The 18,120-nt window shown below is 30.5% G+C and overlaps 2 protein-coding genes across 4 annotated transcripts in view; one reads left to right on the top strand and one right to left on the bottom strand.

The window, feature by feature from the left end:
* LOC113519881 (steroid hormone receptor ERR1) overlaps positions 1 to 6,855 on the bottom strand; it is a 58,006-nt gene extending 51,151 nt beyond the window's left edge. The window contains exons 1-2 of one of the 2 annotated variants that reach the window (XM_052900474.1): positions 6,521 to 6,855; positions 4,866 to 4,984 (exon numbers count right to left, since the gene is read on the bottom strand). The gene's annotated coding sequence lies outside the window, so the exon portion shown is untranslated. The remainder of the gene's footprint in view (positions 1 to 4,865; positions 4,985 to 6,520) is intronic. The other variant, XM_052900473.1, reaches the window with a different exon arrangement.
* A 582-nt stretch (positions 6,856 to 7,437) lies between these two features.
* On the top strand, positions 7,438 to 18,035 carry LOC113519686 (transmembrane emp24 domain-containing protein bai). Of its 2 annotated transcripts, none has more exons than XM_026904850.3 (5): positions 7,438 to 7,756; positions 8,385 to 8,505; positions 9,192 to 9,262; positions 16,906 to 17,032; positions 17,421 to 18,035. In XM_026904850.3, exons 1-5 carry the CDS (start codon positions 7,580 to 7,582, stop codon positions 17,591 to 17,593), a joined length of 669 nt encoding a protein of 222 aa, XP_026760651.1. In that variant the 5' UTR covers positions 7,438 to 7,579; the 3' UTR covers positions 17,594 to 18,035. The 2 variants fall into 2 exon arrangements, with proteins under 2 accessions (XP_026760651.1, XP_026760652.1); XM_026904851.3 differs by having other exon boundaries at positions 7,442 to 7,756; positions 17,444 to 18,035.
* Positions 18,036 to 18,120: the final 85 nt, after the last annotated feature.

Genomic DNA, 18,120 nt, shown 5'->3' with positions numbered 1-18,120 from the left:
GTAGAAAATTTTGAATAATTATAAATCAGAACTTGTAATTGTTAATGCTACTCAGAACTTCACCAGAGGGAGACTTTGTACAAAAGTCGATTGCTTGAGTACCTCTGTCCCAGGGTGGGGATATGGCGTGAATTTACAGGGTACAGAGGAATAACATCTGAGTCCTCAGGAATGGCAACGCATGGGGGGTATCATGGGCGAAACAGTATGCTCTATTATGTCCATGGTACGGCTTACGTACTGTCCACTTTCCATCAGGTGGGCCGTCAGCTTGTTCGCCATTCTAAGTTGTATAAATAAAAAAAAAAAGAACTTAGAAAATATTATTATTCTCTTACTATCTAGATGTTATCACATTAATATTAATATTAACGATATGGTCAAGCAATCAGCTGCAGTAATGACCGTTCTGTATGCTATCAAAAGTCAAAACAGGAATACTCACACGTAATATCTAAGTAGGAGATACCGTCATAATTAAATCTGTTTTTTTCTTTTTAGCATGTTTAGTTCCTCTAATATTATTTCGATTTGTAAAATAAAAATAAAAATGGAGAGAATGAATTAAATCTTAGATATGCTTTAGATTCCATCAACTATATAAATAGGTACATAAAAAAAAAACTTATTTCGATTTGTAAAATAAAATAAAAATGGAGACAAAGAATTAAATCTTAGATATGTTTTAGATTCCATCAACTATATAAATAGGTACATAAAAACTTATTTCGATTTGTAAAATAAAAAAAAAATGGAGAGAATGAATTAAATCTTAGATATGCTTTAGATTCCATCAACTATATAAATAGGTACATAAAAAAAAAACTTATTTCGATTTATAAAATAAAATAAAAATGGAGACAAAGAATTAAATCTTAGATATGTTTTAGATTCCATCAACTATATAAATAGGTACATAAAAAACTTATTTCGATTTGTAAAATAAAAAAAAATGGAGAGAATGAATTAAATCTTAGATATGCTTTAGATTCCATCAACTATATAAATAGGTACATAAAAAAATCTTTTTTCGATTTGTAAAATAAAATAAAAATGGAGAGAATGAATTAAATCTTTGATATGCCTTAGATTCCAACTATATAAATACAGAAAAAACCAGTCAAATGCGAGTTGCCCATCCCAGAATTGACTAGTGCCCACTGCAGATTGTGAGTAAAGTTTCACAGAAATGTGTCTGAGAATACATATGCGCCTTTTTAAATTTCGAATTTTCCAAATTGGTTTATAAATGACAAAGTTATGAGGAAACAAAGGTAAAAAACCGAATTGAAATCTTCCTTCTTTTTTTAAGCCCGTTAAAATTAAAAAAAAAAACGGCAAAAGCCTTTGCCAAAAGACACAATACATTTACATAAGCGTATAGTAGAAATATTAGTATAAGAATAAAAGACTTATAAAAGTAATAATAATTAATAATATTATTCGAAGAAAATATAATCTGAATAATCGCACCGAAGACTGGAAGTCTGGACAAAACCACATGAATGGCAACCCTATATAGATGACGTATGACCGATTTTACCGTTAAAAAATAATTTACTATAGAAGGTACCAAAGTACCCAAGATTCATATACCTATGGTAGGGAAGAATAGGAACGCAAATTGCTTCTTCTTTTTCGATAGGAAAATTATTATTTCTGGTGTATTAACGAGTTCAAAAAGATAACAAAAACTAAAACTAGTAGGTATTAGGATGAAAGTAAAATAAGACCAGACCACCAGAGGGAGACTTTGTACAAAAGTCGTTTGCTTGGGTACCTCTGTCCCATTCGTGTTTCAACCGTGAAGCAGTTGTGGATATGGCGTGAATTTACTGGGTACAGAGGAATAACACCTGAGTCCTCAGGAATGGCAACGCATGGGTGGTATCATGGGTGAAACAGTATACTCTGTTATGTCTATGGTACTGCTCATGTCTATAGGCGACGGTTACCACTTTCCGTCAAGTGGGCCGTCAGCTTGTTTGCCATTCTAAGTTGTATAAAAAAAAATAAGATGAAATATAATTAAACACTCTACTGTCTTTCAAACAGACATTCTAATTGGTGTGCTCTAAAGAACTATACATATATTCCCTTATTCCATCCCTTTATCTTTCTGCTATCCCACTACGATAAACCAGCGACTGAATCTAAATAGATAGACAACTTTACAACAAATTTATTAATTGAACTTTAAAACATCTGCACAGTGTAAAAAGCGAAATTTACACTATATGGCATTATATACCAGTCAAATGAAAAATCAAACAAATAACTTTGCAAATTGGATAATGATTCTATAGATAGATTCATTTGCCTCTTGTCTAGAGAGGCTGAACAACCGGTCCAAAAACCGACACTAAAAAAATAATAACAAATAACGCATAATAATAATGAACTAATATTATAAACGGTATCTGGGAATTTGTAACGGCATCATTGAATTTAAACGCTGACCTTGATTATTAGTTGAAACATTATCACTCTACGGATGCAGTTTATTACCAGGAAATTTGAAATTAAGACTGTATAAATATGTGCTATCCATTAACACAAGCACTACCGTGTGGTCCTAGTATAAAATTTCCTTTCCATTCTGTCCCGTGAGTGTCGTAAGTGGTCACTAAGGGAATCTTATGGTCGAGAGATGAGCAAAAGCGTCCTGCTTAAAACACCACCAAAGCCTAACTGCGATTGCCAACCCGCCTGCCAAGCGTGGCAACAATTGGCAGAACTCCCCTTATGGGGAAAGCTTATGTCCAGCAGTGGACAGTTAACGGCTGATTTAGTAATAATAATAACAAGCAGCCGCTACATGGATACTTACAAAAGAGCATATGCACCAAATCAAAGTAACAATGGGCAATAGACCGTTCTCATGCTATTCATATGAGCTGGCTAACAACATACATAGTATTTTTTTTAATGGGTGAAAATGGAATAGTAACCCCACTCGCGCTATCGGTATACACCGACGAGGCACTAGTGGAAGATGATAGGTGAAAATGAATACAGATCAGTTGGCCCACCATGATATAGTTTCGTGGAGATCGACCTGAGCTTTGCTAGCAATAGAGATATTAAACCTCATTACTAACAATCCCTTTCGCCTCCACATACATTTCAAATTTAGAAATCAACCTAAAACTTGCAAGAAACATGAAGCACAAGAGTATGCTATAGCTAAAGGCCATAAATACCCCAGATTTTTCTGATGCCCATCCCAGGATCCAAGATGACCTCTCAGCTAAGCACTAAAAACATATATTTTTTTATTCTTACCAACAACAGTTAAAACAATAATTACAGTTAAATAATAATAAAATAAAAAAATAAAAACAGATTGTGCTGGTAATAGGAGCTACCTAAGCTGTTGCTATATATGCACATCTACAGCGAGATGCACATATACAGCGCTGCTTTACAGGCAGCCCCTTAACTCATTTAACTTTAGCATTCGTGCCGGTCGTCAATACCCACTTTTCGGATGCGAGACTTTATACATTATAAAAAAATTAAAATAAATAAATAAAACCAAAGATTAGGCTTTTTTTGTGGGGCCAGGCACCACTGAATCTTAAATACACCAATGCAAGAGACAGTATCAGAAATAATTACTAATAAATGACGATCAATCTTAGGAAAATGAAAAATGTTTGTTCCAATCATTTCACACGATACTATCTGTAAGTAACAATACCATAAAAGTAGTTCTGATATCCCTATAATTTACATAGGCGTATTTAAAGGAAAAAAGGTATAGTTTGTTGCCCACCCTAGGATGCGATTGGAGTTTTCAACTATGCGCAAAAACATGTCTAAAAGTAAAAACATGCCTGTTTTAAAGTGAACTGGGTGTTATCATGCGGAAGTCCATATCACTGGTTATTTGACTAGAATTATTTTGTTTAATTCTGCTACCATTTATTTTTAAGTTTCGGAGATTGATGGCTAATATGGAACATTGTGAAACTTCTGGTATTAATAGTGGTGATCAATCTTTGAGTCTTTGCAGTCGCACATATACTAATGGTAGCGGAATTAAAATAATTCTAATCAAATAACCTTTTTCAAAGGAGTCAGGCCCACTGGCCATAATAGTCTAAAATATTACAATCTTAATTATGCAAATTTGACAAGAATTTCTAGCTAGTAATCATCATTGGAACTGTGGTTATCCAAAATCAATAAAGACTTATAGATAATATCAGTTTAAATTGTTATAGATTCATCTAAATGTACTTCTTTTTTTTTTATTTATTCCGACATTACTGAGAATTGTGAACCTGTTTTAAATTATTTCCTATTTGTATAAAATTTTATTGTGAGAAATTCTCATACTTCACAGCTTTTTCTCTATGTATGCCATTGTTACCATCAATACAGTACCAATTAACACATGTTGGAACTTCAGTGTGGTTGGTCTTTAAGCATGACTAAATAAATATCTTTAGAGATTTTCATATTTAGAATGTTAGGAAGTTTCCTATTTAAAATCCTATGTTTGGCTAAGTCCGTATTATATAAGTGTTACATATTGGTTGATATACCATTCTATGATTGTTATTCGTGATGGTTATACCATTCATCATCACATATCTAAACTGAGCAATGTCAATAGGACTCAAGATTGATTCAACACTGCTATAAACTTTCATATTTATAATATCAGTATATTTATGATTCTAGGAAAAAAATATTTCTTTATTTATTATATTTATTTATATTTTTGTAACACAAAGTGTTTCAGATGGGATTACCATTTTATTTTCACCCTTTAAAAAAAACATTAAATTGACAAAATGTAATCAATCAATATGCGGCAGTAAACATAGGAAAGAAGTAAAAGATCATAGACTTACCTGAAATCAGTCAGATATGGTGATGACACACTATTTGTCTGGGCTGTCGTTCACATATTTGATGAGAATTTCTTGGGTCACATAGCAGATGATCATACTGGTACATAACTTGACAAGACCTGAAACATTGCAGATAGAGTTAGTTAGTAATGGAGTAATGGATATTTGATAATAAATCATTAATTTTAAATCATTAACATTATCAACGGAATGGAATGATTAAAAACCAAACATAATGATTGATCGATAGGTAGATTCTGAGATACTATTTCTCTAAATCTATCAGTCTTAACTTAATATTTCAATTTCTTTTTTAACTTGTTAATTTTACAAAAGTCCTATTTTACAGAACTTCATAAACTAAATTTATAATAATTTGAACTTAATGTTATTAGGAAATTAATTCATATATGTTCTCACAATAAAAATTTTGCTGTAATATTAAAATTAAATTTTAATTTTAGAGATAGGTTTTTGTAATTTGGTCAGCAAAGAATAATGTCTCAAAATCGACTCTAGTCAACAAACAAGCTTGAAACTTGATTGAAAGTGGAATTATCACATAGACATGAACAGTGCTATGAAATTACAAAGTATAATGCCAAGTCTATGATACTTCTAAGACAACTAAGACTTGCTTTTGTACATTAAAATTTCACTACCATGTTCCACACTTTAAACCGAAATACAACCATGCATACACAGCTAGTTCATAACAGAAAAATTTGTGATACAGTGGTACACATGCAGATAACTTTGTACTGTCTCCCTCTAATAAATAAGTATTCTATTTATTATTATTAGTATTTCCACAAAGAACATATTTAAATCATTAAAACTGATTATTAATATTTAGTTTAAATCATACAATTACATAGAAATAATGCAAGTCTTTATAGAATTAATGAAACTAAATAACAAAGAAAAATAAATGGCCCTAGTTAGATACAACTTTTAGATATTTAAATTAATTTCATTTCTATTTTAAACATATTTTTTTAATGAAAAAATAATCCCACTTGTACTATCAGTATATGGTATATGCTGACTGGTGCCCACCAGTGAGAGATGATAGGTAGAGATGAAAGCAGATCAAGATTAATCAAGGTGGTTTCCAGGGAAACTACATGGAGTATATATAGGTATAGTAAGATCCTCATTACTAACAATCTTTTCCCTTTAATACTATATATCAAATAACCAACATTTAATAAATTTGTGTGCCAATATTATGACAACAATATATATTATTATTATATATTATCTATCCCTACTTACTAATATCCTAAATTTAAAAATAAGTGGAGATGCACTGTATTGTTTCTCCATCACCATACAGACAGGAACAATTATGATACAAATCTTTATATTTTAGCTGTTCATTTTATAAACTTATTTCAACAAAAAGATATAATAAGATTGTTTGCTTAATACACTAAATATAACTAAGTATTTTAACTTCTATTACATAGTTAGAATTATTAAGTTATTGTTCTTCAATACAAGCATTTATTTAACAATTATAAGCGTTAATTATCCAAATATTTTACAGTATTATATCTAGAAGACACAAAAAACTTGAACACAGGAAAAAACTGACTTTAAAAGCACAGATATTATGTAAACACGCAAGATGCAGAATTGCATTAACTTACATGGGATACTTCAATGTGACACTACGATATTTAAAGTCAAGATCATCTAACACTAAACAATCCTTTAATTTTATTATTATATAGCTTTAAGAAAACTTATTTCACAAAAATTAGTACAAGTGACTGTCAAAAGCGAAGACGTTTTTACAATTTTCACCACCGTTATACCATATTACTTTTTCATTATAACAGCAACGAGAGATTTCTGTTTTCAACTAAACCTCTTGCAATTTACGCTGTTATATTAAAATAAATTTATAGTAAATAGAATTAGGTTAGAAAATTGTTATTTAAGAAATTTGCTTTGTAAAAAGCAATAGCATTTCCAATTTTTGTCATGTTGACATATAACACTTGTGACTTATGGCAGTGACAATAAAAAAGCAATTTGGCAATTCATCCCGGTAGAGGGCACACAGGGACTCGCTAAAAATTGCATTAACACTAATGTCCAATATCTCTGGTCAACAGTAGTACAAAACCCTTGCTAAAATAAAAAAAAGACCTCTTTTTTTATAATGTTATGTGACACAGCCTAAGAACAAGGGATACAGCATTCTGTCATTTGACCAACGGCAATATAGATTCGTATTTAATAAGAACAAGATTGGAGTAGTCAATGTCTATTTTGATGCACAAGCTAATTTCTTTCAAATGGTGCGTAAAAGAATACATACTATTCTTTATCTATGTAATAGTTTTCATCAAAGTTGCAAGGTTTAAAAGGATAACATCAAAAAATATCATTAGTTGTATTGCTTATAGTTGTATTAAATTATAAATTTTTAATTATATTTTTCTGTCTGTTTTATTAATTTGTTACAACTGAAACTAAAAACCAATTTGATATAAGTATATTTTAATCCTGAATGAAATAATAAATTTACATTTTTTTACAACGGCAAGTGGCAATGACTTGACGTGACGGCCGCGTCGCGACGTTTTTTCTTTTGGGCCAACTCATCGGTCTTTTGACATAGAATATGTTTGTTTTCCCCAATAAATGTTATGAATTCTAACTTATTTATTGCGAGATAACTGTTAGGATTAGCTGATAATATGGAAGTTTACTATCTTCTGTTCGTATTGAGTGTTTTTTGGCATGGCACTGAAGGTATAATGTGGAGTCTGGCTCCCAACACTCAGAAATGTTTGAAAGAAGAACTACATGCAAACGTGCTCGTGGCTGGCGAGTATGAAGTCACAGAAGCTACAGGGCAAAGAATTGACTACATAGTAAGTTGTGCAACTAGTATTTGTCGTATGATATCCACCCCCCTTATGATATAACCCTGAATCATACGATTTATTATAATCTTCATTTACCGGTAATAACAGGTGCAAGAGTGAGGGTTACAATATCAACACTATTTAATTTCAGATCGGATGTCTAATGTTATTAATGAAATATCTATCTATATTACTGAGATTATATCATAAAAACAATGATGCTAATAGTATCATCAGGCTCACAAACTTATTTACACATTTTTGTACCATTAAAAAAGTTACAAAATTGTACCAAGGAAAAGAGCTTTATAAACGACGACTGTAATCCTAAAACCTAAATGTGAAGTTGTAATTGGAATCTAGAAGTGATAAGTTTTTCATGTCGTTTATTTTTTAAATTAAATTAAAAATGATGTTTATTTAATTATGTGTGCATTAGAAATAATGGTCAATAATATAATGGTGATGTTCATGTCTACAAGCAAAAGTTATAATTTTCCATCAGGTAAACCACCTGATTGCCATTTTTAAATCGCAAAAAAATTTATGATTTGCATACATTTTTCCCCCTCATTATTTAAATTAATTTTATTTTATATTATAAAATTGCACTTATTGAATTTGTGTTCAACAGATTCGTGACTCAAAGGGCCACATTCTATCACAGAAGGATTCAATAAGCAAAGGAAAATTCACTTTTGTCACTGAGACATATGACACATTTGAAGTGTGCTTCATATCTAAAGTTCCACCAGGTAATTATACTTGTTTTAACATATAAATTTTATATTATGTCTTATAAAATGATTAAAAGGTTATTTATATATCTGTTACTAGAAATTCATACCTTAGGTACAAATCTGAATCATTAGTATCTGTTTAAAGAAGTGGTCTATTAAAAAACCCTAATATTTTCAACTGAGTTTAGAAAGGTTATAAAAAAAGTTCTTTTTTATTATGTTACCTCATAATTCTGTCAGTTAATAACCTGATTTGGGATTTCTTTTTAATTTCTGAATGGATATACTTACAGATTGGTCCCTTTAGATATTTTATTAAAATCAATTTAGTTTAGTTGTACTTGATATAGTTAAGTTTTTAAATAAAAATTTAAAAAAATTCTATTGTAGTTTTGCCATTTTTTTTTTTTACAACAATTTCTTGGTTCTATAAAAAAGAATGGCAAGCAAACTTGTAAAAGCACAATTTTATGTTCTAAATTCAAATATTTTATTCTATTGCATATATAAAATCTCTTAACATTCATTGGTGTCACAATTGATTAAATTTTTTTTTTTAAATGTATATGTTACATTTAATGATTTTTCCACACAGATTTTGTGTTTCACCTCTAAATGAGGCATCTTCAAGTAAATTAATAGATCAAATATGAGAAAGTATATATATATATTTTATCATTGTGTAATTTATTTCCTTTCAGAACGCCGTGGTATCAGCCAAGATGTAACATTAGACATTAAAGTTGGAATTGAAGCTAAAAACTATGAAGGAGTAAGTATTGGAAAACAATATGATTTACATATATTTATTTACCTAGTGTTATTCTATAGTAGTAAATATACTTCTATATCATACAAACAATATCCTCTTCCCCTCGGATCTCCGTAGTGTATGGACGTGTGTACAAATTCTGTTTCAATAGTTTATTTTAATAGTACTCTAAACAAATAGAAATACACTATAATAATTCTAGTAATACTAGGAGTGTATGAAGACAGCGCAAGTATATCACGAGCATCGAAATTAAGCACAACTTGCTGCGTGAGTTTGATATTGAACCCTTTTATAATTTTTATTACGATAATCCACGCAATTTTGTCAGCTAGAGCTAGAAGAAACGACAAATTGATGTAATTATATAGGGTAGAAGGAGATAGTGCGTTCTGTATTATCGGGGGTCAGCCGTAACTGGACGGAAAGCGATATTGTTCTATTTTGGCGATCGATGTCCATTTATCAAGACACCTGTGCATCACTAGATATTTTTTGTGAGTCACTTAAAGTTCTCATTAAAGTGGATATCTGTACATTCAACTGAGCACTGACCATTGTAGTCTGATCTTTGATTTCGTCGGTGGGCAATTGATATTTATATACAAAATAACAAAATTTTTTGTATCTATTATTTCTTCTGATTTTAATTGTATTGACTGATAATGCCCCTGAAACGAACTCCACCCAAAATATCAACATCCCAATCAGTAGTAACGGCGTCGACTGCTTCCCTGTCATCTAGGGAATCACTACTGCAGCATTATGATTCAGCGCCAGACTTGAATATTCCACAAGAACAAATAGATAAAAGTACTAAAATACTGCGTAGTAAAAGACGACGAAATGATTCTGGTGACATGAACCCTTATGTGGAAGAATTGAAGAGCATGTTTAATAAATTCTCGCTTGAACAGACTACTCGTTTCAATGAACTACAGCAGACGGTTGCTAATATTGAAAGGCAGAACACTGATATTTCAAAGTGCTTAGAATTCTTATCCGCAAAATATGAGGAGACACTGACCAAAATACAAACTCTTAAAGAGGAGAGAGCGGAGGATAAGAAACGTATTCACTCTCTAGAGGACAAAATAGAGCAAATGGAACGTAAAAATCGAGTCTCAGGACTTGAAATTAGAAATGTACCTTTGAGTGGTTCTGAAACCGGAAAATCAGAGTCGAAGGAAGACTTGAGTAACATAGTTAAATGTATGGGGAAGTCTCTAAATATTGAAGTTCATGATGCTGAAATAAAAGATGTATACAGAATTAATACAAATAAAGAATTCAACAAAACAATCATTACTGAATTCTCGTCAGTGATTAAAAGAGACAAAATATTAGAAGCGATTAAAAAGTTCAATAAGAATAAAGCTCCTAATGATAAGTTAAATACATCTCATTTAAATTTGAAAGTACCTAAAAAAACAATATTTGTATCTGAAACTCTGACCCAAAAAACTCGAAGACTTTTTTATCTCTCTCGAGAATATGCTCGAAATAATGGCTATGCTTTTTGCTGGACCTCCAGAGGAGTTATATATCTTCGTAAAGCTGAAAATATGCCTCTATACAGAATTAACGACGAGAGTGATCTTCCTAAGCCGAAACAGATAATTTGACTAGATTTCTTGTTGTTTGTCGCATTTAATTTTATTCTGGTTTACTTTGATCTTACTTATTTTATTATATGTAGTAATTATTATAGTATTAACATATTAAGCAAATCTGCTGTTAAATTATCCACATTTACTTCTAGAAAAGTACATGCATTTACACAACAACTTACATCACATATATCTCATCATATTACATCTGTCTGTTTTAAAATGGTCTTATATTTGTTTGCCTTTTTGTCTAAAAACTTAAAAATGGCTCAGATTTTGAAGTCGGTGATATCATTACTTATCATTAAGAAAAAAAATGGTTCATTTATTTTTATTTTTAAAATTCAATATATTAAATAATATTGCTGATGATTTGGATCAGATTGAGGTATCTAAATCTATGGTATGTGACACGGAAAAGTGTATTGACTTTGTTCCTAAAGAAAAATGTTTAAAAATTTTAACTCAAAATGTTCGCAGTATCGGTAAGAACTTTGATGGCCTTGTGGTGCTATTGGCGCAAATTAACGTAGATGTTGACATTTTGATTTTAACTGAATGTTGGTTATCATTCTCCCCTGTAATTCCAACTCTTAAAGGATATAATCACTGTGCAAACAAAATCTATCACAATCAGAATGAGGGTGTCATCATCTATTGGAAAAATACTCTCAATATTAATATAGAAGAACCGACTTTTAAACACGGTAATGCTCTTGTAATGGAGTTTGGATCTGAGTATGCCATAATAGCTATTTATCGATCGCCTTCTTACTGCAATATTGAACAATTCCTTGAATCACTTAATTTAATTTTGTCGAAACTAAAAACATTCAATAACATTGCGGTAATGGGAGATGTTAATATAAATATAACAAATGATTGTGAGGATCATAGATCAGTTCAGTATTTGACTCTTTTGGCAACACATGGTTTATTTCCAGCACACCTTTTCGTAACACGTGATAAAAGTAATTCATGTTTAGATCATGTGATGCTAAAATCTAAGAGTCGAGCCTTAACTATTGTACTTCAATCAACATTAACGGACCATAAAGCAGTGTTACTATGCTTATCATTTAATCAGATTGTAAATGTCTCCGATCCAATTCGTTCAAAATTAAATATGATAAGTTTTAGCAAAAATATAGAAAATCTTGACTTGGAGTCTATTTTTCAAATTACCGATCCAAATGATGCCATTAATTTTTTAATTTCTAATCTACAGTCATTGATTAATAAACACACGACTACGTATAAAGTTCCTAGGTCTAAACGAATCTTAAAACCTTGGATTACTCCTGGTTTACTAAAATGTATAAAGAATAAAGATCAACTACATAGAAAACATAAAAAGTTTCCAGATAATGAAACTATCCGTTTAACTTACCATCGATATCGTAATTTCTGTAATGATATTATAAAGAAGGTTAAAACTGAATATGAAAGACAAGAATTAAGTAAAGCTGGTAATGATAGTAAAAAATTATGGAAAACTTTAAAAAATATAACTCATAGTGCTAAAAATAAACAACCACCTCATGAGCTTATAAATTTAAATGATCCCCAGCTATCAGTTGATGAAATTAATGACTATTATGCAAATGTAGGCCAAAATCTTGCAGGAAAGATACCCCAGACTAGACAAAATTATCTTAATATTCCTTATGTTTCTTCCGGTAATAATTATTTTAATTCTTTTGTTATGCTCAGTACTGACGAAAATGAAATCTCACAATTAATAATGAACCTAAAAAATGATTGTTCAGTTGGATGGGATAACATATCTAATGTAATTCTTAAAAAATTTAAAAATAAATTAATTCCATATTTAACTTACATATTTAATTTATGTCTTAGCCAGGGTGTTTTTCCGGATGCACTAAAAATTTCCCTACTTTATCCAATTCACAAGAGTGGTGATAGAGACCGTGTAATAAATTATAGACCAATTTCAATTCTTCCGTCTCTATCTAAAATATTAGAACGTATTATTAATATTAGACTAATAAAATTTCTTGAGAAAAATAAAATTTTGTCAGATAATCAATTTGGATTTCGTTCAGGAAGGTCCACTGATGATGCAGTGGAAGAGATGTTAAATTTTATATCTAGTAGCCTAGATCAGTAAAAAATGCCTGGGGATCTTCTTGGACATTGCTAAGGCTTTTGACACGGTCTCTGTTACTACACTTTTACATAAACTGGAGAAAAGTGGAATAAGGGGTACTCAGCTTGCACTATTTGAGAGTTATCTTTCAAATAGAACACAAATGGTTGCAATAGGCAATTATAGGAGTAAACCTCTTCCCATAACCTATGGTGTCCCTCAGGGCAGTATTCTTGGCCCTACTTTATTTTTAATTTATATAAATAATCTATGTAAACTGAAACCCCTCCATGGTAATATCATATGTTATGCCGATGATACGGCTCTCCTTTTCACTGCAGATACTTGGGAGGAGGTATTTCGTGCTGCAAATGAGGGAATTAATGAAGTCACACAATGGCTTACTAATAATACTCTATCTCTAAATACAGAAAAAACTAAATATCTTGCATTTTCCATCCGGGAGTCTACTCAACCGTCTGTTAATTTATGTATTACTGCCCATACTTGTTTACCATTACATCTAAAAAACAATAGAACATGCTCATGTAAATTTTTGGAAAGAACACAGCTAATAAAATATTTAGGTGTATTTATTGATAATAATTTAACATTTAAACAGCATATAAATAAATTAACTTGTAGAATTAGGAAACTTATTTACATTTTCAAACGTCTGAGGCAAGTTGCAGATATGAAAATTCTAAAACTAACTTATACTACATTGTGTCAGTCCCTTTTGACCTACTGTATAGTTGCTTGGGGTGGTGCTCCTAAGACAGTTCTAATAAATCTTGAGATTGCACAGAGAGCTGTTTTAAAGGTTATTAATTTCTATGATTTTCAATATCCCACAAACTTGCTATACCAAAAATGTAATGTTCTTTCTGTCCGTAAATTATATATTCTTAATACTATAAGTAAACAACATTCTATATATCAGTTTGATGCAAATATTTCTGAGCATAAAAGAAGAGTTAATGATGTTCAAGCTTTAAAAAGTTATAATAAATTTCACACATCATTTATTCGGAAGTTTTTATTATTTTTGGGACCATATTTATTTATATAAAAAGGCAAATAAGGAATTATCTATATATTCAAAAACTAAACATATATGCAAAAGAATTGTTAGTAATTGGCTATTAAGTAAGACATATGATGAAACTGAGGATTTGTTATTAGTAGTATGTTAGGTTATGACTGCCATTTTAAAATAACTCATCCATTCCATACATTCACAAATTACACAGTCAAGATTTCATTTACAAAATATTATTTTGGGCAAATTAAATTATTACCGTATTAGTACCTTAACTTGTATTGTTTCTTTATTTGTATAATTTTGTGTCATTGTGCCATATAGGGAAGAGCACTGCTTATCCTAAAGTACAGGATTTACCTATTTAGGGAGCAGAGTTTTACCTATATTTAAAATGTAACATTTATTTTTGAAATAAATTATTATTATTATATTATTATTATTAACTTTAATTACTAATAACTATTATTAATATTATAACTAGCCAATAATAAATTATATTATCAGCAAATAAAATCTTCATTAGCAATAAATTTAAATTACTGTGATGCCATTATAAACATTTTAAGAAGATAAGTTATATTCTACTCATGAAGGTACAAAATAAAAAAAGTGATATATTTACATTAATATCAATTTTTATTTATAAAATTAAAATCTATTATTATAATTCTGTCATTATTTAATTTTTTTTTAATATAATGCCAATAAGAATTAATAAAATAGTGTTAGCACTACTTGATGTACAGGGAGAAAATTGTTCTTAGTACTACATTCTGCCAATTTTCTGTTTAGGTGCAGACATAGATAACATTACAACACTGCTGTGCTTATATGAAAACTGTGTTACTTTTAAACTATTTGCCTTGTTAAAATTATAATGAAGATGAACTCCTCCCACTATATCCTTCCAAAAATACCACAAGTTTTCATAAAATCTTTAAATTTTTATGTCTGTGTAGGAGCTTTAATTGCAGTAAATTTTTAATCAGGTACAATAGGCATTCTGTTTATTACTCCCAATTTATAGCCAAAAATGTTTTTATTTTTTTTTATTTTATACTTAATTTATTTATCCAAGTCTATGCACAAATTGCATTGCAACAGTTGCAATGTGGTTTTATTTGATAATTTTTTATGCTTGACACCATCTAATGGTAGCAAAAGTATTACAAATATATTTTATAAAACTCCCGCATCAAATGATTATAAGTCAAAGGGTAATTTAAATAAGAACAAACATTTATTAGAAATATTACCTACCTACCCACTAATAACCACTTACCTACATACATAGCAGTAACTTTTTTATCTTCAGTTACTCAGTTATATTTTTAATTTTTCTTATCACACATTTTGCGCTATTTCTAAATAATACTTATCCTTAACTATAATATTATTTGACAGCAAAACATAAATAATTTGGCGAAACCCTGTTGACTTTTCTGTGGAACCCACTTTAGAAATCGCTATACTAAAAAATAAATGGTCAAACTTCCAGTTTCAATAAAAAGTATTTAAAACACACTTCGAGATTGAATATGTACTTAATAAAATTCTATATGTGTATTATATGACATTAATTTGTATTCATTATTTGTCGGTGGGCCTTCTGTGACAATCTACAATCTACCAGAAATGGGTAATTAATAAGTTTACTTTCATATGAATAAACTAATTGAACTAACACAGATTTTCCCCAATTTGTGTGAGATTTTGTGATATTCTGGTGGTAATAGAAAATTTTAATGTTTGTATCTCCTTTATTAATGTGTAAATAACTAACTTTTTATCTCAGACTTTGTTCATCTATTTCACTCTTTTAGAAGTGGATTTTGAAAATTAGACTGCCCTTCCTTACGTTTCAAGAGATTTACACTCTGAGAAACATCTTGCCTTTCATTGAAATTTTAAATGGCCATTTGGCTTTGAAAAACAAATAGACAGACATTTGCTTCCACATTTACAATTAATAACTCAACTAGCCTACCTGTATGTGAAGTGTTATCGTAATTATACAAATTGTCCAAAGAGATTATTATCATAAGACACATGTAGTACTTACTGGGTTTAATTGGACAAAAATGAAGTGGTAATCCCGCCTATGCTGTTGGCATATACTGGTACGGTACCAGTGAGTGATAATAGGTGAGCAAGCAGTGAGGTCAGTTAGCTCATGGTGACGAATTACCTTGTGGTACACTACAGTAGCATACAGGGGGAATAATATTGTTAGCAATGGAGTCTCCATTGTTAACAATCCTTTCCCCCATACCATTGCTAGCCTTAAGTCGAATTCGCAGTCTCTACTGTATACTATCGTAGTGAGCCAACTAACCTGACATCATCCCCGCTTTTCAATCTCACTTGTACCTCGCCAGTATATACCGATAATGCAAGCGGGGTTCCCATTCCATCATTCAAAAAGAAGCCCTTGCTGATTGCATGTGCGCGAGTTACTGTTAGCATGTTCTGGAGTAATATTAAGCATTTCTTATAAGGAAGTAATTGGCATCTTGCCAAATTCACGCCCAGGGCTGCAATCGGCATCTTAAATCATAATGCTAATGTAACATAATTTCTGTAACTTGTATATTTATTGATAATAAAAAAAAACTGATAAATATATTATGGAGTATAGATTAATAGGCTTGTATAAAAGTGCAAGGTTGAAATTTTCCAGAGAAAGCACACTTGACGTTTCCAAATGACGATAAAGTTTGCACAAGTTTGATCCTCTGACGAGCCATATACTTGTTTTATTAATATAAAACTCTAAAAATTACAGATTTTTATTTAACTCTCGACAAACATGTATAATCGATAAAAAAAAATCTGACGATAGAAAAAATAAAAATTATGTAATTTTGATTTTTAACAGATTGGCGAAGCAGCCAAATTGAAACCAATGGAGTTGGAACTAAAGAGACTAGAAGATCTGTCAGAGGCCATCGTCCAAGACTTCACGTTGATGAGAAAGCGGGAGGAAGAGATGCGGGACACTAATGGTAAGAAATCAATTACCACATAGATTGTATATTGTCTGAGAGTCCCCGTAACCGGCGTGTGCTCATGAGATGAATTATTAAAGTGAATAAAGCAAGAGATGAGTAGAAACAGAAGCTTTTGGCTCTCGGTTGTCTCCACCAACACATCGATATGGGTACAATAGTGGTAGATATGATATTCAAATTATATATATATATATATATATATATATATATATATATATATATATATATAATGATTTATATTTATTCCACATTGGGTCTCGAAAAACTATGAATACTAGTTTGAGAGGCAAGATCTTAATTAAACTGTAAAATGGTTTCGGAAATTAAGGAATACATCTTTATAAATATATCTTGGTAAACTAACAGTCATAATTCATCACAGGCTCTGTCATCATTTTATTCCAGAGTCGACCAACAACCGGGTCCTATTCTTCAGCATATTCTCAATGGTCTGCCTCCTGGGACTCGCCACGTGGCAGGTCCTCTACCTCCGCCGGTACTTCAAGGCGAAGAAGCTTATCGAATAACACTTTAAATTATACCAGTCGCGGATAAAGTTCCATGCAAACTTAGGAGTTTGGTACCGAGGTTTGAGGGCTCGTAGAATGATCTCTATTGTTGGTCTATGAATTTGTTTTTTGTACAGATAAGGCGAAGGAGTTGTTTATATACAACTATATTTATGTATTAGTTTTTCTAAGGTGTGCCTGTCTTTTTCATTAATTTACATTTTCATCCCAGTTTAGTTTTTTATCAATGCGAGCGAGTCTCGCTTATTGTAATAAATTATATACATGTTGATTAGTATATGATTTACCTTTTTGTGTAATAGGTAATATATATTGTATTGAAATCTTTACAAGTTTCTGTCAACAAGGATAGTATCTAGGAGTTCCAAGATAGAACAAATCACATTCATCACAAGCATGCTACTCTATCCGCGTCAATAGATCTTGTGTTATATATTTTAATATAATAAATTTTTTCAATACTTAAATGAATTCTTATTTAATAATTTTGTTGTAAATTACTCAGTTCATAAATGTTTATGTAAAAAATTACTTTGAATATTTTATTTGTTT

This window comes from Galleria mellonella, unplaced genomic scaffold, assembly GCF_026898425.1.
Source record: "Galleria mellonella isolate WM207_F2 unplaced genomic scaffold, CSIRO_AGI_GalMel_v1 utg65, whole genome shotgun sequence".
Classification (NCBI taxonomy): Eukaryota; Metazoa; Arthropoda; class Insecta; order Lepidoptera; family Pyralidae; genus Galleria; species Galleria mellonella.
The sequence above is the reverse complement of the archived record's forward strand: the minus strand, read 5'-3'. Positions and strand labels throughout refer to the sequence as shown.